The sequence below is a fragment of the Coturnix japonica genome, chromosome Z (genome assembly GCF_054131305.1).
Source record: "Coturnix japonica strain WE chromosome Z, WE-NBRP24, whole genome shotgun sequence".
Taxonomy (NCBI): Eukaryota; Metazoa; Chordata; class Aves; order Galliformes; family Phasianidae; genus Coturnix; species Coturnix japonica.
Window position 1 is genome coordinate 8,539,648 of NC_140702.1, and position 25,006 is coordinate 8,564,653.

The 25,006-nt window shown below is 37.1% G+C and overlaps 1 protein-coding gene across 2 annotated transcripts in view; it reads left to right on the plus strand.

The window, feature by feature from the left end:
* PRR16 (proline rich 16) overlaps positions 1-25,006 on the plus strand; it is a 137,526-nt gene that overhangs the window by 90,963 nt on the left and 21,557 nt on the right. The window contains exon 2 of one of the 2 annotated variants that reach the window (XM_085527922.1): positions 5,038-6,373. In XM_085527922.1, coding sequence (XP_085384048.1) covers positions 5,038-5,781 — 744 coding nt within the window. In that variant the 3' untranslated portion in view covers positions 5,782-6,373. The remainder of the gene's footprint in view (positions 1-5,037; positions 6,374-25,006) is intronic. The other variant, XM_085527921.1, reaches the window with a different exon arrangement.

Here is a 25,006-nt window from a genome sequence, read left to right on the forward strand (position 1 = left end):
TCTTCCTTTAGCCTTCTTTACACTGTTGGTTTACTCAGGGTTCCTATCTACAGTATTAATTTACTGGTTAATTGTGCCTTCTTCAAGTTGTGTGCTGTATTTCTGAAATGCTTCCCCAGTGCAATCATTATTTTATGTTGCACTGTTGTCTTTAAATATAATGATCCTGCTTCATTTCCTGGTCTTAGTAACTACCACCTGACAAGCTGTAAGTATAAAGTAGTGTTGGCTTTTCTTCTTCCCATAGCTGCTTGTCAGCTCCTGCACAGGTATTTATTTTAATTGTGTCCCCTCTGGAGTACCATGTTAATTTCTGCACAGCCTCTTTGATCAACTTCTAACAAATTTCTTTTGGTTTTCATCATGGATTAATACTATTAATAGCATTTACTTAGCAGATGGTTTGCTTTAATGTCTTCCAATAAAATTAAGCATAAATTTCAGATCTAACTGCAGATCTGTTTTTTTCCTTTTGGCTTCATTTAATTCTCATTCTTTAGTTTTCTGTATGTAATCCAAACCTGAAAGCAGAGAAATGTTGTATTTTGCTTTGTGAAACATCTCAAGCGTCTTTAGTGTCCTCTGTTGGAACCATGAAGATACGCCAAATTACTTCCTACTATCTTTTAAATTGTCTTTCTACAGTCTTTGAAATGCAAATTGTTAGCTTGGTTTTCTGAAAGCAACCTGTTAAAAAAGTGTATTTTTAGAAGTTTAAAAATATATTTTAAAATATTTGAAGTTAATACATTAACAAGCAGTTCAACAGCTTTATCCAATTGCTTTAGCAAAGGTTTATGATCTTGCTTTAGGTGTACAACTCTGAATTTTCCTGGAAGCTGTTTTTCTAGTTAGGCACTCAGCAAAGAGCCTTCTTATAAGAAATGTTAGTCTGCTCATCAAAGTTAAGTGTATTAGGAACACTGGTATATTTGTGCATTTGGCTGTTTCCTAATTAGGTTGTTATACCAAATCTACTTAAAATCTCAAGTGTTAATTTTTATTATTTTTTTTTTCTTTTTAATGTGTGAATTTTTTACAAATTGCTGTTAGGCAGTGCTGGTTCTTAATGGCTATTTTAAATTAATTTATGGCCAGGAAACTGGAGATGAAGGACATGATGAAGGTTAGAGTAGGGTCATGTAGGCGATCATGAACACCTGTCCCACAAAGAAAGGCTGTAGGAGCTGGGCTTGTTCAGTTTGGGGAAGAGAATGCTCTGAGGGGACCACATTGTGACCTTTCAGGTTTTAGAGGAAGCTTATAGAAATAATGGAGAGAGACTATTAAGGTGTGTAGTGACAGGACAAAGTGCAGTGATCTTAAACTGAAAACAGTGACTTGGGTTGGATGATTAGAATACCTTTTTTGCTGTGAGAACAGTAAAGCTTTGGAAAAGGTTGCCCAGTGAAAATGAAGATGCCCAATCCCTACAAGTGTGCAAGGCCATGCTGGATGAGGCTTTGGGCAACCTGGTCTAGTGTGAGGTGGCCTTGTCCATGACAGGGTTTAGAACTGCATGGGCAATGAGGTGTCTTCCAAATCATTCAACAATTATGTGACAAATCTTCATTAAATTTGCTTTACCCAAGCAATTGATCTTTCTGCTGATTATTTGCTAAAGATATAAACATTAAAAACAACAACAACAACCTGAAACCCCTTATGTATTTCTAAGACAGTGCTATTAAGCAGAATTTGACATGTTTAAAAGTTTAGATTTCGGGATGAAATATTTTGGTGCCATTCAATAATAATCAATTAATTTTGTAGAGTTAGCTAGAGAAATCCAATTCAAATGCCCCTGAGTATCTACTTGTCCAATAAGAACACATGAAGTGGGTAGGATTGAGCTGATGTTCTTGTTTATTCAGGATTTCAGGACCCTACAGTGCTTGAGACCTCAGGATATCACCAGCAGGGCAAACGTGGGCATCGAATCCACTTAAAGGCTGAGGAGCCCCTCAGGATAGAAAAGGATGACTCCCCATGCTCCCACAGCTGAATCAAGTTCTATTTTATCACAGAATGAAAAACAGATTCTGCACAACTGGAGCAGCTTTTTTTGTTTGTTTGTTTCTAAATATTTTCTCTCTGATTCCCATAGGAAGCGTGTTGTGAAATGGAGACTATTTTTCTTTCAGCTTGTAGTTTTGTACTACATCTGTTACTTTTTCCCCTTATTTGAATTTTCCTTGTAGGATGGGGAAAAAAAAGAAAAAAAAAAAAAAGAAAAAAAAAAAAGAAAAAAAAAGAAAAAAAGAAAGTAAAACAAACTGTTGTGGTAAATAATTTGGACAGGTAAACTGTGTCATCGTGTCAGAGCCATTTTGTGCTATTCTTATGTTTTGCAAAGAGTATGTGACAGAAAATTTCCCTTGTCTGCAGTACAGTTGTCCAGAGGGCAGAGGATAAACTCTGCAGTCATTTAAATCCACAAATGGTTCATAAGGCCAGATTATCATATCACTCCTGAGAAAATGTTTTGCCTTGTCAGAAGGGTAGTTTGGATGCAAATGTTCTCATCACTGGGATCTACCATTTTATGACATATATGTGATGCATAATTACAGCTCTATCCTCATAGCAACAGTGGATTGCAACTTCAGTATCTCCTTTTCAAAATAATAAATACTAGCTTCTGTTTCTCTAGAGCTACATTGTACAGAGTACATTTATTTTGTGCTGTGTTGCACATGTGAGGCTCTCAGGCAAAGAAACTGTTGTTTGTGACTGGTTCTACAGGCATACAAGAAATGAAATTATTAGAACATTGCATATTTTTTGTTAAAATCTAATTAAAATAAATTTTGATATTTTAATTTCATCTTTATTAGGAATTTCATTTTGGAAACTGTGTATGAATTTTAAGCCACTATAGAGTCATTTTGTTATCCAGATAATCTCCATGAAACTCCAATAGCTAAAACTGCAATAACCACATTGGCAGACCATAGCTGTCTTTTTCCTCACATAAGCAATTTTGTTTTCTGTGATCCTGTATGGTTATGATCCTGTACTCCAAGGGGAGTATCATTATAGAAAACAGAGGGGAAAAAAGTTCTGTTGGAATAACTAATTGCAAAAGAAACCCAGATATTAACACTTTTTATTATCTGATACTGTAATATAGGCCAATCTATGGTCACATGTAAAAGCCTTAAAATGCTCCTTTGTTGAGCATCCTTATAGATATGTCTTTCCTTTCTGTCTTTTCCTGCAGCTGTTTTGTGATTCTTTTTTATTTCTTAGCTTTCCAATAATTTTCTTGAGATTATATTGCATCAACTCAATCTCAAGCAAGAAAGCCACATTTATTCCAGGATAAAATTCAGTAGCATCCTTAGCCATGTACACTCAGAAATAAAACTGACACAGATCCATACTAAACTTGAAGAAACTTGCTTGAATTTTTTGCCCAGAACATGAGTTTTCTGTTGTTTTTCCTTCCATTTTGAGAAGTTTGCTTTGCCTTGTTTACATGTCAAGCAACGTGATGTCCTGTATGCTCTCTTTCTTCCTATGATTCTTACATTGTCTTAGCACAGACTTAGTTTATCTGCCCTTGTTTTGAAACTTCTGAGAGATGTTTTTTGTTCTGAGATGTTTTAGCTCTTCATGGGAAGAAATAGTGCACTACTTTCTACAAAGTGAGTGAGTTGCTGCATATAAATTTTTACAGATTTAAAAATATACAACTTGTAGTTGCAGCATAAAGCCAGGAATCTGTCAAGGTCTTTCATTCTATTGGGTTTTTGTATTAATTGTTTACAGTTTTGATGTGAGCACAGAAGTTAGCACAAACTTGAGCTAATGGAGTTGCTGCCTCCAGTAGTAACTTTTACCATTTATTAATCTTCAATATGGCTATACTCCTCCAATACAGACTTAATTTGAAATCATAAGTACTATGACAAAATTAATGATATCATGAAGTAAAAATGAAAAACTGAAAGGGATGAGGAGGATTTTAGGATGATGAGAAGTGTGTGGCCTTAGGCCCTCCCACCAGAACATCATAGATGAACCATGGGGAACCCAATCAATGGCGTGAGCTTTTTGTTATAGAAACGGAGTTAACTAACAGCACTTCAGCTCCTGTGATCATTTTATTTATTACATTTGAGGACATACTTAGTTCTTATGCTGATTCTTAGTTATCTTTAGATTAAAACTGATCATTCAAATAGGCGTTGAGTTAACAGCAGTTTTCAGGAAGAGCTTTTGACTGTCACTTGACAAATTCTGGTTACCTATATTGTGTGTCCTGTATAAAACTGATAAGAAGAAGGAATCTTAAAGACTACAAGAGATATGCATTGCAGAAGTGAACAAAATGGAAAAATAAGTGAAGAGGAGGTTATAGAATAAAACATGAGTTAATAAATGCTTGCAACTTAGAAAACAAAACTACTTCTCTTCTGCAGTAAATGCTATTTCAGGATTACTTCAGAGGATAACAGACTATAAGTAAAATTCATAAGGGCAGATAGCACAGTCTTATACAGGAGGATAGTTGCACCTCATTACATTATTTATGTTAAATAAATATTCAGGAAACAATTTATCAAGCTTAAGACTGTAGGTGCATAACACCACTGATACAGGGATGCATATGTAAATCTAGATTGTGAGAAAGGTCAGAGCTAAACAAAAATACTCTGCAGCAGATTCATTTTGTAATGTGCCATGTATAAGCTAAAGTTAAATAGTCCAATCTCCTCTTGCCCGGGAAGGTTTACTTTTCATGAGCAGTGATAATGCTAAGTAAACTCTAGAGGGAAAGAAATGGAATTTCATTCCGGAGCGTTTTAGGATTTCTTTCTTCCATACTCAGTTGTTGAGCTAGCAAACTACCCATCCTTACTGTTATTATTGTTATGATGTTTAGAAAGAAAGAATAAAAATAAAAACAGCTTAAAAAATGGTCCATTCAGGGTCTGGGAAAGACAAAACTGCTTGCAGAGGGTGGTTTGTATTTCTGTGCTTTTGCTGGGGTGTGCTTTTCTCACTGTTTTTGCTCTGGCTGTTGTGTAGGTCGTTGACCAGATTGACACGTTGACATCTGACCTGCAGCTGGAGGATGAGATGACAGACAGTTCCAAAACGGACACTCTAAACAGCAGCTCCAGCAGCACAACAGCTTCCAGCCTGGAGAAGGTGAAGGTGCGGGGCACTACTCCGCTCATTAAGAACCCTGTGCATCCCTCTGCTATCCTCACCGTGCTGCGGAAGCCGAATCCCCCTCCACCCCCACCACGACTGACACCTGTCAAGTGTGACAAGCCTCTGAGGCCACCTCCTTCGGCCAACCCTGTCAAAACTAATGGTACCCTGCTGCGAAATGGGCCCAGCCGCATCCCAAATGGGGATTTGTGCTGTATACCAAACAGTAACTTGGACAATGTTGCAATTCCACCTCTAATGCATAGACCTGAGAAAGAGCGGTGTCCTCAGGCAGGTGCAAGAGAACGGGTACGATTTAGTGAAAAAGTGCAGTATCATGGCTATTGCCCAGACTGTGATGTTCGGTATAACATTAAAAACAGGGAGGTGCACTTGCACAGTGAGCCTGCCCATCTTCTGGGAGCGCTGCCGCATCAGTGCCCTCCTCTGCCACCCCCACCGCCTCCGCTGCCTCCGTTTCCTCTAGAAAATGGAGGGCTGGGAATAAGTTCCAGTAACAGCTTTCCTCCTCCGAGACCTGTTACTGTGCCTCCACAAACTGCACCAAAACCCCAGAAGACCATCTTGAGGAAGTCAACCACTACAACAGTGTGATGTATGCCACTTGAAAAAAACTTTGTTTTTTTCATATATATAAACATAAATAGGTAAAGAGCACTTTCTACTTGAGCAATAAAAAGACCCAGTGTATTACTCCCAGTGTATCCGGTGAAGTGGCATAAAAATCACACGGTAAGTAAAGAGAAGAATTTCCTTTTGGTCACCATAAAATGCCTTCATGGCTGAAAAGGATGCTGAAAAATACACATGATTTAGCTCACGGTTTGTAAATTTCTGTAGCAGTTTCCTATCTGCAGCACTGTTTAAAAGAAAGTGGAAAGAAAGATCAGTTTGAAAGTGCAGAGTGCTGATTCCTGTTAGATTCTCGTCTGTCCAACTTAATGGAGTAAGCAGTGATGCTGAATTCTGGGAAGTTTTCTGTTTCCATCCACTGTGCTTTAAAATGCCATTTGACAAAACAGAGTGGAGTGGCAGATAACACTTTTGACTGAATTCTAGCAAAGACATTTTTCTGTGCCTGATTGCTTGAGTGAAGGCATTGTGTGTGGAGCCATTCAATAGGAAGCAATCACCGGACTTTCAGGCAGCTTGACCTTTGGTGAGGGAGTAAAGAAGTAAATGAAAGGTATGTCCACATGTCTTTGCAAAGCAAAATGATCTCACAATGTGTTTCTCACTTGCTCAGTGTGCCACAGCCAGGGAGAATGACAGAGCTTTCACGAGAGCAGAGACTGTCCCATTCACTTATTCTATGTTTCCTCAGCTTCCATCTGCAGAGCAGTGGTAATATTTTATCTCGCTTATGTCTGCTGTAGATTAAAGCAACACAGCACAGTCCTGCATTTTTTAAAAAAGCTTTTGTCTGGTGCAAATCTCTTTTTGAAGGCAAAGAAAATTTTGCCTAAGGTCTTCAGAGGCATCCACTTAATTCATTTAAAGAGCTTTGAAGTTGAAAAGCTCTATACCAATTACAAAGCATTAACATGCAAAACAAGATATTTTACATGCTATCACATTTTGATGGTGAACCCAATTAATATCCTTACTAGATGAAAAAAAAATCCTCAGTGTTTTAAATTATTTTATGAAAGGACGTTCTTTTATTCTCACAAAGAGAACTGTTGGTACCTGAAGTTAAAACCCATCTGATCAGTGAAGAAGATGTGATTATAAATCTGTTATGTACAAAAATTGTGCCTAATTAAGCTCTCAAATGGCCCAACAGCAGATGCTGTATAAAAGCACTATGTTTTTTTTCCATTGAATTATAAAACATACTCTATGGCTTGATCCAGGTTGGCTTCTCTAGGGTATTATGAAAGAAAAGAGGGTTTTTTGTGTTTGTTGGTTGTTTTTAGTTTGTTTGTTTATTTGTTTTTTAATTTATATTTCCATTTGAATGCATAATAAGAATTTAGAGTAATAAAGAATAAGAATTTAAACTAAAAGCCCATCAACAAGCCATGCATACAGTTTCCCCATATACAGTTGGTAGTATTTTTATGGTATTCAAGACAAAATAATAGGAATAATAATAACAAAAATGTTAAAAGATTGAAACCTATTGAAAACATCTACAGTGAGCAAGGATCATGTGTTGTGTGGATACTTATATCGGGTCTGACGCTGCTAGTTACATTACTTGTATAGAAGATGCAGAACAAGGGCATCATCTCAAGTGCTTGGTCATGACTTCACCAAGTGCTCCTCACATGCTTTTGTGATGCACTTTGCATTCTGCATTGTTTGACAAGTATTTTTTCTTATGGAAGCTGATGCCAAGTGGAGCCCAGGCAGGAGAAAGCAGCAACCAGTTCTGTGCATGCATGAGACTTGTCCTGCCTGGGTGAGGGTTCTGCTGCATGCCTTCCTTGGCACATTGGAATATTGCATTTAAAGTCATCAAAACTGTGTGGGGACTGATCCATGCACTTGCATTGCATAGCTATGGTTTCTATTCTGAAAAGAAAATGTTGGCAGTTGTGATGCCTTTATCACTCCTATGGGGAGCACATGCCTAATCTGGTAAGTAGTTTAGTGACTTTTTCCCTCTTAAAAGAACTACCTCATACAAGAACTTATTGGATAATTTCAGTCAAGCATTCCATGTTTAATATAAAATATTTGTGTCACATTAAATTTAGGAAAATAACAAAATAGTCACAGGAGAGACAGTAAGCTGCACATCCTACCTCATTTGTCTCAGCGTTTCAGAGTATGGACTGATCTCTGATGGCCGTGCAAGTATTTCTCCTCTAAGATATGCCCATCAGAAACAACATACTGGTACCTCCAGATTAGGTACTGTGCTGTATGGATATGCTTTGATGTACATCCAAGTGTCCGTTTCATTGCATTGTTTTGATTACACATCTCAGGTATATAAATCTTAAGTGCCAGCTAATTTTCAGCACTGGCTTTTGTATTCTGCCAGTTAAGGTGAAGTATTCCATGTTCAGTTTTGGTCAACTGCATATTCCATCTCTCACCTTGTCCCTTCTTTGTTCTCTGATTCCCCAAGCCACCTTCATACCCTTTTCCAAACTACTACCCTTATTTGTGCATTTTAACAGACAAAATAAAGAATACTGTGCTAAACAGTGTATGCAGCTTTTCAAATACAATGCAGCTTTTGGCCAGGGTAAAAAAAAAAAAAAAAAAAAAAAAAGTGAACAAAAGCTTCAAAATGTGGTGGTTTTGTTTGTTTGTTTGTTTGTTTGCAGTGTTTGCTAATCCAGTCTTTCTTTAATGAACCAACATGTTGCCTGTTTTTTGTTCATCATGATACCAGAGATGAACCAGCTCTTCTGTTCCAATGAGAACCTCTCTGGCCTGTGTCCTACTGTGAGGTATTTTTATCAGCAGAACAATTTGATCACATTAAGATGGCAGAATAAAATTCAAGTTAAACCGGGTAATCTTGCAAAGCGTGGGCATCAACTTTTATTGATATTATGTTATCAAATGTTATTGATATAACATTTAACTTATGCAGCACTGTCTGGAAAACTCTGATTAAAACAGTTTAAGAAATAATGCAATACTTCATTCATCTGGAAGTGGTTCTTGCATTTAAATTAGGAGTGTAATCTCTGTGAACCATTTTTAAACACCTGTAACGTATCATATTTCACTCGTGAAGAAAACACAATAAACCAACCAGAGCCAGACAGCAGCTGCATGCCCTAGAAACTTAAAGCCAGTATCTTTGGGGTGACATTTAATGTTCTGCAGAGATGATAGTGGCTTGTATTTCTGTACTGAAATTTATGTTTTATGTACTGAAGAACTGAAAGTCCAGTAACAGTACTCAGATCTTTAATGCCATGTTTACCACCATTTCACAGTACTGCTCGGCACTGATTCCCAGGTGGTATTCTGAACTCTGAATTGTCTGGATCTAGACATTTCAGAGGCAAATAGAAGGAGAAAGTGTTTTCTATAAATTTAATTAAGGTGGTAAGCTTAGGGAGATGGAAATAAGCAGTGTAAATGGCTTAATTTGTAATAATAGCATTTATCAACAAGGAACTACCATAGAGATGCTTAATAAGAAGGGAGCATCAGGACTCTAAAATTAAGTCACAGTCCATTTTAAGGCTCTCAGATAAGACTCTTAAAAAAAAAAAAAAAAAAACAAAAAAAAAAGACTGCTGATCTGTTTATTACTTTATAAACATCTCTGTCTTCTCTCTGTCTTCTGGAGTTCTTGCCATCTCCATCACAGATATGCTGATCATTTTCCATTGAAGTCTGACTGCCAACCCATCACAATCATGTCCACTAAACCTCAGTACTACTTCATATTTCTTTGAAACCTCCGAGGTCAGTGACCCCACCACTTCCAAGAGAACTTTCTTTTCCAGTGCCTAAGTTTGCTACTCTTTCTGAGAAGAAATTTTTCCTAATATCCAACTTGAACCTTACTTGATGCAGCTTGGGGCTGTTATTTCTCATCCTACTGCTGTTACCCAGGAGAAGAGGCTGACCACTACCTCACCGCAGCCTCCTTTCAAGGGGGTGTGGAAAGCAATGAGATCTCCTCTGCTCCAGACTACACAACCCCAATCCCCTCACAGCTTCATTGCCCTTCTCTAGACACCTTCAGTCTCTTTCTTATGGTGAGGGGCACAAACCTGAGCACAGGTTCAGCCTCACCAGTGCTGAGTACAGAGGGACAATCACTTCCCTGCTCCTGCTGGACTCTTCCTTTTACAATGCTGAATCTTTGGGAAATTACAAGGACGTTTTCTTACTGCTGTGATAAAGTTATAAAATGTCAAGTTTTAAAAAGAGTGCAAGGGTTTCATATGCAGGTATGGCCAAGAGCAGCAAGAACATTTCATTTTAGTCAGGGCTGCTTTTCATTATTGAATAACTATGCACCTTTTGTGGAGTGAATGTATTGATATATATTAATATGATATATATGATATATATATCACCTTTATATATATATATATGTGTGTGTGTATATATATATATATATATATAAAAATATGTAGAGAGACAACAGGTCTTATACACTAAGAAACTCAGTGTCATGAGCTGCACCCAGTACTCACTCAACAACAGTGCTTCAGATAAACCACTTCTGCTGCTTCACTGGGGGAAGACAAAGAGCAGAGCTGATGGTGCAGGGGTTCCAGAAACTGCTGTCTATTCTCCTTTGCTGAGGGATAGATTTTTTGTTTTTTCTGTTATCCTGAAATATTTATGTACTAAGACTCTCAGAGGAACAGAGCACAGTCTGTTTCACAGTTGGCTGTAAATTATGTTCATAATATGGAATTATATTTTTATAAGAGTTTTCTGATCTCAGATTTATCCCTTGATGCTGTTCAGTTGAGTTTGTGGCTGACCTCTTTTGCAATCTTGCAAGCGATAAAAGAAGAAAAGCAATTAACATATAAAGAAAAAGTAAAATGCAAATTATGAAGAAAAAAAAAGGATGTTTAAGTGTGTTATTCAGCAATGTCTGCATGATGATGACTGCACCAATCCCAGACTGATTTTAAGTATGGTTTTCATTACTTGAAACTCAATCTTGAATTCATTTTAATCATAAGAAAGCAAAATTCAGGCACAGGTTGGACTTTTAATAGAGGTGTTTATTTCCTTTCCAGTTCAGTGTTGCTAAGTAAAAGATAATAATGCATGTCAATCTCTTTCCTGAATCAATTAACACATGAAGAATAGAACTCATTTGTATATTCATCAGTCTCTCTCGTTTTCAAGTTTTTTATTTTCAAACTATTTTTTCAAAAACAATGTATGGTTTTGTATTGGAGTACCAAATTGCATTGTCTTCTGTCACCAAGGAGTTACTGCTGTATGCTAAAATTGTGAGGGATAATTGTTTTCTCTTGGATTCACAGTTCTATTGAATCACGTGGTTCCAATTCGTGTAGTTATTTTTGAGCCTCTAACACACAAGTCAAAACTTTCAGTTCAGCAGTCATTAAGAACTAATGGATGTTTACTTCTGCTATTGTTTTATTTTCTCATTACCTCTGAAGAAAAAGAAGTCACTTTTACAGAAGATCCATGTACACTGTAAGTATGTTCCAGTTTCCTTCTGCTTTATGGAAAAAAAGAAAAAAAAAATGGTCCACATTGACATCCACCTTGGTAAACACTGAATTTGCAAATATTTCTTAGGAAATACCTGAAGAATTCCCACAATAGCAATTTTTTACTCATACAAGAAAACTATAGAATGGGAACTTCAAACTATTGCTTAAAAAGTCATGTGAAGATGCACATATGTGCTGCTACTTAGTAATTACTGCTGCGGAAAATACGTTTCCCATTTGCAGTACATAGATTTGTAGTGATGAAATGTATGAAGGAGACGAACTGGTCTTAGCTTCCAATTTTATCTATGTCTGTGTGAACCAGCTTCCTCATGCTGTGCTGTTAATCCAGTCCAGCTGAATCAATTATTGGAAAGACTGATTTTGCTTTACATTCTTTACATGTAATTTTTATTTATTTTGTTCTTTTTTTTTTTTAAGTGTTCGAATTATTATCAGCTTTTAAATATCTGTAAGAAACAGACAGATCTATTTGTCTACCTATCTGTATATCTGATATCTACATATATAGATATATCTAGCTAGCTAGCTAAGGTGGAGATGTGCTTGTCCTTTAATTTAGTGCAGTGGGAACGCTGAGTAAAGTGCTAGTAGAGTTGGAATTAACAGAGTCAGGCAGTTCTCTGGAAGCTGGAAATGGAACAGCTTACCTCTATTTGAACATTTGTTCCTTTTTTTCCAGAAGTTTCAAAGTACAGCATTTTGTGAGAAATGTTCGTAAGTAAATCTGCTGATAACTTACATTACATTACATACAAAAGAAAGTGTTTGAAATGATTCATCTCTATTTATCTCATGATCTAAATAAAGCATTAGAACTTACTTTGCTGTTCACTCTTACTGAGCAGTAATGGTGGCATCCTTATTAAAAGTCTGTTCCTCTGCTAGGGCTCAAGGTAGAGAAATAACACAAACAAGTGAAGTGGCCTGTAATGGAACTTTTACAATTAGCTGTTGTTATTATTAGCTGCAGAATGAATTTAGAACTACGTAATGAATGCATAGAAAACACAAGATTTAATAATACATAGCAAATAGACAAAAAATGTGGTTACATACTTTAAATACTGTCTTGTGATAGAATGGAAAAGAGGACTGTAAAACAATAGAGATGAGTCTCAGTCATGCGACATTATATCTCAGTATTCATTGTATATCCAGGCCATTTGTTCAGGCTTTAATTCTAACAGGATTAACAGGATAATTAATCTATTAACAGGATAATAACGTGTTTAGGTAATCTGAAAGTTTGGCTTTTGTACCTTTCATTATCTTCATTCATCTTTTTTGGTCCACAAATGCATACCAGCAAGAGGATAATGTTGGCCTCTCTTTTTCTTAATGTCAGGCTGATCAATATTGCTAAATTTATTATCTATGTCAATAAGAATGCTTATTATTCAGATAGTCTCAATTTTGGCTGAAAACACCTCTAATCAACAGTCAAAAGTTGGAGGAGGGAGCAAAAAATTTACCTTCCTGCTTTTAGCATGCACTGACTGACAGAGCTGTCACCGAGTTTAATTCTGTGCATATGATTAAAACTAGATATTTGTGATTGTCACAGATTGAAGTTGTCACAGATTAAATCCATGTTTTATCTTACCATTTTGAAGGCTTGCTTGATGTTTCTGTCACAGAAGAAAATATTCATGGTACTGTGGCCAGTGCTTTTCATCATAAATATTCAAAATAAAGTTTCTGACACCATACTTCACTTTGAAGATCTACAGAGAGAGTAATTTACGTTAATGCTCCCTTTTAGCCATTAAAGAGTCAGGTGTGCCTTTTATTAAAGGGAAGATTAAAATGTAATTTTGTGATGTTTACAGCAATGCAATCTTGTAGTTGGCAAGAGAGATGGAAAAAAAATGCAGTTCGGCTTACAAGAAGCAGTGGAAAATTTGGATTATAAACAGGCAGTACTCAGAGCAGACAGTTAATGAATTGCTTCTACTTGTGCAGTGTCTTGAAGTGAAGGAGTCGCAGGCCCCTTATGGATACATGCTCTACCTTTTAGCATAGTTACTTCAGAACCAATATCTTTCTGATATCTGTGTAAAATCTGTAATGGATATCAACTGTAGTGACAAATCCTTTTGGCAGCCAGAAGTGCTATTTAGCTGCATACTGGGCTCAAAATCAGCCCACGGATGTGAATGTAGATAGATGCTCTCAATTCCCTGTGCTGATGTGGGTTATGCATTTGACACTGCATTATTTCTTAAGAACAGTCCAAACCTGCCTTCACTTCTCATTCTTATGCCAGTCCCTACAATGAGTCAACCACAGACAATTTGGTGATGAGGCATTGAAACATATGGGAGACAAAGGGTGTATGAAAAATGTTTTTTTGCAAGACTGGTGGTGCAGAGTAGGGTGTGATGTATGGACAGGAAAGCAACAGCTGCAGAAAGATGTTGTTGTTGTTTTTTGTTTTTTTGGGTTTTTTTTTGCTTTTCCTTTTGGGCATTAAGATTATATCCCTATTAAATTAAACACAGACCTAATGATCCCTTTAGTTAATGTTGACATGTAAGGCTTTCTCAGATCAAACACTGATGTTGCATTCATTTCCATACTTTAAGTTTTTGCAGCCTCAGTCGTAACATGCTACTGAGAAATTAAAATATCACTCTATGAAAGATTTCTCTAAAACTCTTCAGCAATTACACCTCCTGGTGATAAACATGTGAATATCAGCTCTGCTGATTCATAGTTTTTAATATATAAATTTAAAAGCTGCGTAAACAACTGAATCATGATCCTGAATACCTTAGAGACCAAACATTTATCTTTATTCCTGAGGTGAGCTGAATTTTAAATACAATAGTAGTATTTCAGCAGTGTGTCTAAATTGCAGACTTCCAACAACAGTTTGGAGACAAGCTCTATACTATTTGAAAACCATCTGAAACTGGATTTTGCAGAAACAATCCTACTTACAGGACCTTTTTCTTACAATATAACAAAGCAATATTCTCATTAGAAAAAGTATTTAATTAGACTATGTTGAATAACAGTCATTTTAAATGAAAACGTCAGGGGAGAAGGATATTGTGTTCTCATGGCAGGATGAGATGAGATGCCGCTAGATGAATACGAATGAAGCATCTACACCTGAATGCCAGTAGTTGATATTGGCTTTAACTTAAAACACATATATTTACATTTTGCTTCATTATTTTTAATTTTAAATTATAACAAGCCAGTTATAGCAGCACTGAGAGCAAAGTACAGAAAGCAGCTGTTCCGAGTAGTTACAGTCTAGCCCAATCTGAAATCAATTCTGATCACATTCATACTTTAGAGTAAATCTGTTAAAGCTATATGACATTTCTTCTTGAAGGAAAGAGCCTGTAGAGTCTGAATTGTGCTGCTGTATTAAACAAGGAAAAAGTTGAAGCTGAACAGTAGATCTTAAAAGCTAAACTTCATATAAGCTTAAGGCTCGACTTATACGTTTTATAGCGTTAATGCTTTCTACAAACATTGTTCATTTTATCCCTCTTCTTTATAGTGATATTTGGCTCCAGCTGTACAAAGGCATGTTTTTCAGTCATTTCTTTTAAGGCTGGGGAAGCAGTAATTAAAGTTGTAAAGAAATTACAAATGACTCATTGATTTCTGGAAAGAATAATGCCATCCTAACAAGCTTCAGTGATGATCTAACAATCTGTACATGCAGGCTGAGGCAGGGAAAGAAAATCATTTGCATATAGTAGCACCTCTTTTAACAGGTTTGTATCGCTATCATTCATTAACCTTACATGCAGGAGATTAATTATTTCTCTCTCAGACATGGAGTGAGTCTTAAATCTTGTTCAAGTGAATACTTCATGAGCTTTCAGCAACTGCATTTTGTATGACATATTTTCAAAGAGAATTTCATCTCTGTGTGGAAGCCTTAAAATGTCAGAAATACAACACGGAGATTTTTATAAAAACTATCAGAAAGTTCTGGAACTCAAAATAAGAGTATTATGGGTAGGAAGCTGTTGTACTGGTTTTGTGTTCAATGGGGAACTGCGCATTAGATAAACCAATCTTGTACAACTCTACATTATCAATACTGACAGGGAAGAGTATGAACGATATATCTCATCCCACTGTCTATGCTTGAAAACAATCTGATCCCTCAGATTAGAATTTCGAGTTTGTGTCTTCCTGTGTGTGATGATCTCACAGCTGTGTCAGTGTGTTCTCTCATGGTTAGCTGTGAGCCACACACCCAACATTGCACTGTGTAACCGGTGCACAGGAATGGAAGGCATAGCAGTTGAACTGCTTTGCTCTTGGCCTTTGACCAGGTTTGGCATTGTTGAAACAAAGTCTGTTGAACCCTGATTGCTTCTAGACCCCCACACGTAGTTGGACTGAGTAACTACTGTGAAACCTGTACTGGACTAGCTTTCACTGTTCTTGAATTACATAACATTTCCTTCTTTAAATACCACTAAAGCTAAGGAAAATAGAGCTTTCTGGGTCTGTTCCAAGGAATGAAATCTGAAGGGTAATTAGAAAAGACAAGGTAGAACCACGAACAAAATCTCATAAGCACTGGCAGTGCTTGATATGTGAACTACAATCTATTCTAGCAAGCTACATTCCATGCTTAATGCTGTTTTCAGACCACTTCTGATTCCAGTTACTTGGTTTTGTTTTCTTTTGGTAAATCTTATATGCTTCCATCAGAATGAGCGAGAAGTCCTTATTTGGGTAGGATAATTTCCAATTCATCGGGGAAACAGCTTATACTGGGTATGTATTCAAATATATTACAAGTGAAATCAAACAGGCTGTTCATGTTTTAATTTCATAGAGTTATGCTTTTCAGTTAATACTGTTTAAGGGACTAAGTTGAAAGTATAAAAGAAATTTATTTTTTTATTCAGAAACTTTCAACCTAATTCTGGCTTGATTATGAAATGAAATGTACAGGTTTATTTATGGTTTAATAACAAAGGTTTTTCCAAATTAGAGCTGCTTTTTTTCCTTGTTTGTTTGTTTTTTTCTCTTTTAATATCTACAGAGGAACTCCCAAGCGCAAGCAAAGTAAAACTGTGTTGCAGTCAAATGCAGTTGTTACTCACTGCAAAAGATGCTACAGAGTTTATGAACAGTGTTATATTGTTGCTGTAGCTAATTAGTGTATACTTAATATTTGGTGCATGAATTAATAATGAATATAGCCTTCCTTGCTGCTTTGTCAAAGACTGGTGGTAAATGACAGTGTGAGGGGGTGCTGACAAGAACTTATTTCATGTTCTGCTCCCAGTGAGGTCCTGAAGAAGAGAGGATCTCAGCTATTGGGAGTACACAGCAACTCATGCGCTGCAGGCTGGAACTGGGCACTTTACAGCTTGGTTTCTTGGTTTGGAGCCACTTATTACAGTAACTTGTTTATCTCTAACCATCTGTTTCGTGTTATGTACAATATTGAAAAGTTTGTCCTCTTTGGAGAACTTTTTGGTCATTTTTCATTATTTATTCATACCTTTCTAAACCCAAGAGCTTAAAGTGACTTGAGTTATCAAAAAATAAGAATTTTTGCCTATTCACTATTCATCATCTTTGCTTACTGTCAGAAAGTGTTTTGGCAGCCTCAACAGTACAGGTGCCACATTCATTTTACATTAGAAGCTTTCCTCAACATGTACAGTGGCAAGTATTTTGGCACAGTATTGAAATTATAAATGTGTTTTCTTTTCCCTAGCTATTATGGCATGCCTCTGTTTTCTCCAGCATTTTAGAATGCCACTTCAATAATTCATTTATAAAAGCCAAGGCTTCAGCTTGAACAGAAGAGCTTGTTACTGTTTCAGATATTAAAAATTTAAAATAATCACATTTATAGGCACTTCTTTCTGTGCCTATCTATACACAACGGTGCAGAGCAGGAACAAGTTTTTGCTGTTATTTTTTACTTTTATTAAGACAAAAGACTTTATAATGATGATTTCACTTTCTTTAATACCTCTCAGAGGTTATTAAATATCAGTTGTCTGGGCTTAAGACATTGTCAAGCATTAGAGCTGTTCAGGGGCTGCTCACTGCAATGAAGTGCCAAAGCAGACAACAGAAAAATTTTTCCTAGCCCTTCCGGAAGCTTCCAAACTTGATTTACGGCACAGAAACACATTGAAAGAAGCAGATGTCATAATGGCTTGATGACCATTGTTAAATTCAAGCCATGACTTTCCAAGGCTGTAAAGTGGAGAGTTATGGAGAGGTAAGTAAGATCAAGAAGCCACAAAGGGAAGAAATCCCAGTGCTAAGGAAAGAGGAAGTCTGCAGCAGAAGTGAAGAACAAAGAGACTGTGAGGGCTGAAGTGTCAGGCTCAGCAAGAAGGTAGTCTAATGGCATCATCACTGCCTCACATCCCAGTTTGGACTAGTTTTATGGGTGATTCATATGCGTTTTACTTGCAGCACTTCCTTCCGGAAGGCTAATTTGTGTATGAGATGACCAAGTATTTATTGTATGTTGTTATTCTTTTGAACATCATTTGCTCTAGTTCTGCACCTAGATATGCCTGCCACTTGGTTTGCTTGTTAGTTGGTTTGTTACTTGGTGATTTTTCTTTAGTATGACTGTGGTTTTATGGGTTTTGTTGTTTTTTAATGTTTGGTTGCCCACAATGCCTGTATGTTGAGGTGGCTGACTGGAAAGCTTTTCTTCTCAAATTTTCTGACTAATATAACCTAAGAGCATTGCTTCAATAAAGGAATTGCAGCATGGAATAGGTAACCTTTGTTAAAATGCGCAGAGGTGGTCCTGAGAGAAAATAGACCTTTTCAATAAATACTTATGCATCATATAGAACATGACAGTTAAGAGAAAATTGCATTGAAATGTCATTTTCAGAATGACAGAAATTAAACTTCTGAATAGTCAAGGCCAAAACTATTCATAGAGCTAGTGGTTATATTGAGGATGAATCTGGCCTGCTGTTCTGATGATAGGATATGGGGACTGAAAGGGGCTTCAAAAACAGATGAATTGGAAACAGATGTCAGGAAGCATTTTTAGAAGCATGCATTTATGAAGTAGCTACTGGGCAAAACAGTTGATGGAAAACACAAGGGAATGAGAATTAATGCAAGGGGAGAGTGGAGAGTAAGAGAGATTTGGTATCTCTTAGTAGCTTCTTCAGATGAAAAAAGATGTATACGGGTGAAGTCATATGTCCCTTATAGTTCCTTCTATTCACTGCCTTGGTCAGGTACAAATTGCCAGAATTGAAACATATTTATTAATATTTCTTAAAGTCTCGCCTTGTCTATCAGTCAAATTACAGCAATTCCAACACAGAGCATGTGCCAGGTTATTAAGTTTATGGAAGTCATTACATAAGTACTTACTGTAACTTCAGCTTGAAGAGGGTTGTGCTTACAGGACTTCAGGGAATCTAACTACTTAACCAGTGAATTGAGACAAAGTAAGTTTTCAATGTTGAGAGGCAGATTATAGGATTATTTCTAAAGTGTAGTTTCCAATTACTACAATAAATAATGCATTTCATATTGGTAGTTGCTACAGCAGGTGTGGTAATGAGATGAATGGTGGTACAGATAAGTGTCCAGCTTTTGAATCATAGGTATGAGTCTAACACATGACTTGGTAATGTGGAACTTCCAACAAGCAATCTGAAAAAATGTGTTGTGAGGATCCTTATTAGAAGAGTTCCTACACACAGGTGCACACATGCATGCTGATATGTCTGTATGTATAAAGCATACATGTACCTTAAAAGACAAAGGAGGAGTTTCTTGAGATGGAATCTGTACTGTCTGCACAGATGCTGCAGAGATATATAGCAGACTCTAAAGAATGCATACATTCACTTTATATGGAATTGAAAAAAGGGTCTGGCCACTTGGGAGGAATTTAGGAACCTGTGGGGATACAACAAGGAAGGCTACTGCCCACTTGGAATTAAATCTGCCAAGGGAGGTCAAAGATAACAAGAAAGGCATCTTTCAGTATGCCAACAGCAAAGGAAGATCATGCAAATTGTGGGCCCGCTGCTGACTGAAATGGATGCCCTGGTTCTGGGGCACACTGAGAACGTAGTATTTCTGAACACTGTGTTTGCTTCAGTCTTTACTACTAAGACTGCTCTTGGGAACTGCAGACTAACAGGGAGAGTCTGGAAAAAGGAAGATTTTGTCTTGGTCACAGGTTGTCCAGACAGACTCAGCATATACAAGCCCAAGGGCCCAGTGCGATGGATCCATGCCTGCCAAGGGTTGTAGCAGAAGTGACTGTAATGACTATCATTACTGAAAGGCCATGGAAAAATGAGAGAGGTGCCTAAAGACTGGAAGGAAGCCATTCCAGTCTTCAGAAAGGGCAAAAAGGAGGACCAGGAGCACTACAGGCCAGTCAGCCTCACCTTCATCCCTGGGAAGGTGGTAGAAAATCTTATTCTAGACATCATCTCCAAGCATATGGAAGAAAAGAATGTTACTGGGAGCAGACTGCATGGATTCATCAACAGGAAATCCTGCTTGATCAATCTGGCAGCCTTCACGGTTGTCATGACTGACTGGGTAGATGGGGGAAGAGTAGTGGATTTTCTGTACCTTGACTTCATCCGGGCTTTTGACACTGACTCCCATAACATCCATATAGGAAAGTTTAGAAAGTGTTGAATAAATGAGCAGACAAGAAGTTCGATTGAGAACTGGATAACTGTCAGAGCTCAGACTTGTGGTCAGCACAGAGTATATCTGGAGGCCTGTAGCTAGTGGTGTTCCACAGGTAGTATTGGTTCTGTTCTTGTTCAACGTCTTCATCAGTGATCTGGATGAAGGGATAGAGTCCACCTTCAAGTTTTCTAATAATAAAAAGCTACACAGAGTGGCTGATGCACCAGAAGGCTGTGCTACCATTTGGCAAGACCTGGACAGGCTGAAGAGTTGGGCAGAGAGAAACCTTGTGAGGTTCCACAAGGGTAATTACAGAGTACTACATGTGGGAAGGAGTAAACACATGCATCAGTACAGGTTAGGGGATGATCTGCATAGCTGTGCAGCAAAGAACCTAGGTGTCCTGGCAGACAAGAGGAACCAGTTGTGTGTCTTTGTGAACAAGAAGGCCAGTGAGATTCTGGGGTGAATTAAAAAGAGTGTGGCAAGCAGTTCAAGGGAGTTTATTCATCCTCTCTACTCTGCCCTGGTGAGGATATACCTGGAGTACCATGTCAGAAAAACAGTTCAAGAAAAACAGATCTTTTAGATAGAGTCCCTCAGAGGACCCCCAAGATGCTGAGAGGCCCAGAGCATTTCCCTTATGAGAAAAGGTGAAGATACATGAGACTGTTCAGCCTGCAGAAAAGACTAAGGGGATAACTTATCAATACTTAAAAATTTATGCAAAGTGGATTAGGCCAGGCTCAACAACTGCTTTAGCAGTGTGTTGGACTAGATGATCTCCAGAGGTCCCTTCCAACTTCTGTGATTCCATGTTTCTGGGATTTTGTGATACCAGTATTTCTAGAAGCAAGGCTAAGTGACCTTATTATCTATTTAACTACTGTTCTATTTTGAGGTTTCACAATAAGTTATAAGGACTTGTTCAGTTATTTCTTATTTTTACATTGGTTTCTGGGCTTTCTTCCATCCTAGCTGGCAAATAAGTGATGCTGTCCATAACCATTGCACACAATGCTTGCAATAGCTTATCCTTTGGTATCAAGGCCAGGATAGGCAGATGTTATTGCTGCCAATAGCTCCTGATCACTTGTCACCAAGCTTAGATCACCAGCTACTGGTCACCTGTTACACCACTGCAAACTTCTAGTTCTTTTTTATTTATTAAAATGACTTTCTTCTCTGACTGGTGATGTTGGCACATTTTGGATAAATAATCACTTTTTAAAATACATAGGATTATCAGAATTGGGACTGAGATTTTCAATTATACTTGAGATTATATGCTGCTTACAGTGATGCTGTGGTATGACCTAGCAGGTAGCTGCACACCACACAGCTATTCACTCAATCCCCCTTTTCCAATGGGACAAGGGTGAGAATCAGGAAAAAAAAAAAAGACAAATAGAACTCATGGGTTGAGATAAAAACTATTTACTGAGACAGAGAGAAGGAAATGGATAACAGTTACAACAAATATATGTATATGTATGCATATAACTAGTGATGCAGAAGCAATTGCTCACCACTCCCCGACCAATGCCCACCAATGCCCAGCTCACATTTTGAGCAGTGGAAGTGGAAATTTGCAGCTGGCTCTGAACTTAAAATTGTGTTTACTGTATCCAAATTTCTTACTACTTATTGTAATAATCCAGTAGAAGGACAAGCAGTCACAGAAATACATCAGATATTTTATATGGGGAATGAGGATTCTTTTGTAGTATCAGTGACCAGATGGATGAATGTACTACATGTATCGAGGGTATAAACTTTGTGACAGGTCTGTGTATAAATTAGGATCACAGATTCCTAACAAGTTGAAACCTAGACAGTTGGACAGTATTTCAAGAAGCTCTTTCATAACAGGCTTTTGAAACTACTGCCACTAACCACATATCAGATAAGCAAAACTGTAATTTGCCTGAGCTGATATCTCTACTTTTCATTAGACAAAGAAAATTACATTTCGATCACTAAAATAGCACAACTGACAGCATGCAGTGTAATAGAATGCATGGTTTGAACTCCTCAAAACTATGAATATGCTGGGAGTGAAAGCCTGCTGCTTTTTCACATCCAGAGGAAATAAAGCCAAAAATACCAGATGTTCTGTGTGTACATCATTTGTGTTGCTCTTCCGACGTGCTACCCTGACACTGATGAGACAGAAGAAAACTGGTCCTCCTCACCTATGAGCTTTAGGCAGTCTGTTACCATTGTTTGTGGCTCTAAAGAGAAATCTTTGTTCTGGAAGTGTGATCTGAGACTGCCTTCATGTGTTTTCATCAAAAAATAGCTCTTGAGAAAGGAATATGAAGAGTATTAATGTTTTCCTCTGTGAGATAGATTCTTGCTTGTAGAGGACATTCACAGTAAGTGAGAAATTCTATACTTTAAGCATAGATGAAACATGTAAAATAAATCAGATGAAAATTTTGTGAGGTTATTATTATTATTATCTGCTTTATTTCAGTTTAATTGATTGAAGAGGAGTATTTTGCTTTATTTTTTCATAAAAGCACTGGGCTAGGCTGGAAATGATAAATAAATCCAGATTTTTATGGGGTTTGTTTGTTTGTTTGTTTCTGCCCTTGAAATATTGCACACTTCAGTTAAATGTGCAACAGTAATGAAAATGCAATTGACCCACCATGAATCATTCTAAAAATATGGTTTGATTTTATAACAGTCACAACTTCAAATCCACATACTGCTCTGTGTTCCTGAACATGTAATATTCACTCTGCTCTGCTGTAAGTGATGCCCAGAGTTTGAAGCCTCATACCCTGCTGTTTTAAATCACACTTTGAACAGAGAGGTTAACGACTGTCTTTCATCATGAAGATGCTTTCCGCTGTAGAGTCTGCAGTAGGTTTCAAGCTGTTGTCCTTATGTTAGATAGTTACAGCTGTAGCTCAGGGCAACCTCTTTAAACCTGTAACCAAATCCAGCACTGTCAGAAGAAAGGAAAGAGTACTTAGGACTGTAAGAAGACATAAATTTAAAGGAGGTTAATGTACAGTAGCAAGAACATGTATTCCATTGTCTCTTGAAAATCTATGCATTTCTTATGGACTTTGTCTGGAAGAGCTTATCTATTAATTAGGAAAAGGGGACCAAACTGTGCAGCTGAGGAAGAGGATGGTGAGGAATAAAATATTTAAAATATATTATAAATAGTTATATATTTGTAAATATTTTTATTATAAATATATTAATTGAAACTAGCTACATTCAGGAGGTTTTCAGAACATTTGAAATCCAAATTTTAAAGTTTTTACAGTATTGTCTGTTTTAGCAGAAAGATTCCCTAAGCTGAACTCTCAAAGGGAGTAATCTTTTCCTGCTTAAAGAAAACATAAAGCCTGCAGTCTAGTTCCTATATTTGAAACAGAAGTTTGCAAACATCTCGTGAAAGTATATTCAGAGTGTGGCACATCTGTATTTCACCTTGAAGTGACTGGGAAGTGGAGGTGAGCTCTGCTTGGCTCTGGCTTTGGACAGCTCTATTGCATAAAGTGACATGCTGCTCTTTCCTGACCAAAATTATTATGGCAATTCATTGATTCTCCTCCAAAATGCAGTGACTTGTCAGATGTTGGTGTCCATATACTTGTGTATTATATACACACATGTGAAGTTACTATTGCATTTTTTGTTCCAGTTTCCCTTTCTGTCTCAGTAAATAGATGTTATCTCAGCCCATGCATTCTGTTTTGTCCCAAGCTCTCTTGCTTATCTCGCGGGTGGGTGACCATCTGAATGCTCTGAGCTCCTGCCCAGGTACAACACAACAGGCTGCTACTTCTTTGCTATGCACACCAGTAGATGTTTCTTGGTTAATTCCATTTCACACATGAAATTCATATATATATCCTCTGAAAAATTTCCAGCAGGCAGGCATCTTAAATATATATATATATATATATAAAATGTGTGAAATATTTATATATATATATGTTAAAGCCTCTATTATCAAAACACAGACCTGTATATAAATCCATATATCAAAAATGTGAAATAAATAAATAAATAAATTTCAGGAGCATAAATCTACTTGCTGGCTTTGCTTTGCAAAGAATCTCTGAATCTGAACATGTTAAGGGGATCTAGAATCCTTCATGTGCCAAACACTAAAACTGAAAAGTCCCAGGAATAATTTTGCATTTCACAATGTTATTTTATTATTTTTTCTTCAGCATTTACTAAATTCTCCCAGGGTACGTTGCTCTAATCAGTTTTTTTTCCTTGTATTTCTGGGTGAATTTTGCAGAAATCTTCATTTCTACTCGAACCACTAGGAAATAATATTGCAGTATCATGAAGAGAACACATTTGTGCTGTATTGCACTTATGTTTGCAATGATCTCTTCTGCTTGTGGATGTTTGGTTTTGATTGGTTGATGTGCTTTTTATTCCCCTAGGCCTGAAGTATCTGATGATTTTTAAATCCATTACCAAAGGCAGCAGAAGTTTTAAATAAGGAGGAAGGGAAATAGCATAGTGAGCCGTGGTTTGACAAATCACAGAGAGCGGGTGGAAAAGAGGCATGAGTAAAAAGGACTGATGTCATGTGATTCAATTTAGTGTGCTTCCAGTTAAAATATAAGTGCAATCATAACGTGTACAAACATTTTAACACTGATAGAGAAGGCACCAAATAAACAGTTGATTTCTATCACAAACAAAAGGAAAAGCAGTGTTTCTATTATGCTCCCTTATCAATAGAGACATTTTCCCATCAATCTAAAGCAGAACAATCTTGTAATCTGTAGAAAGTAGAAGAAAATGGGAGGGCTGTTACACCCAGGAGATCAGTTAGATCAGTAGTTTGGTACAAACACTCAATATTTTACCTTCCTTTTTCTGTCTTTTTTTCTACTTTTCAGATGAATAGGATTAGCAGAGCATATCAAAACAGCCTTTAAAAAACATATTTTTTTCATAGAAACATATTACTTCTTCAGTAAATTATTTCTTAATGCTCAGAGATTAGCGTA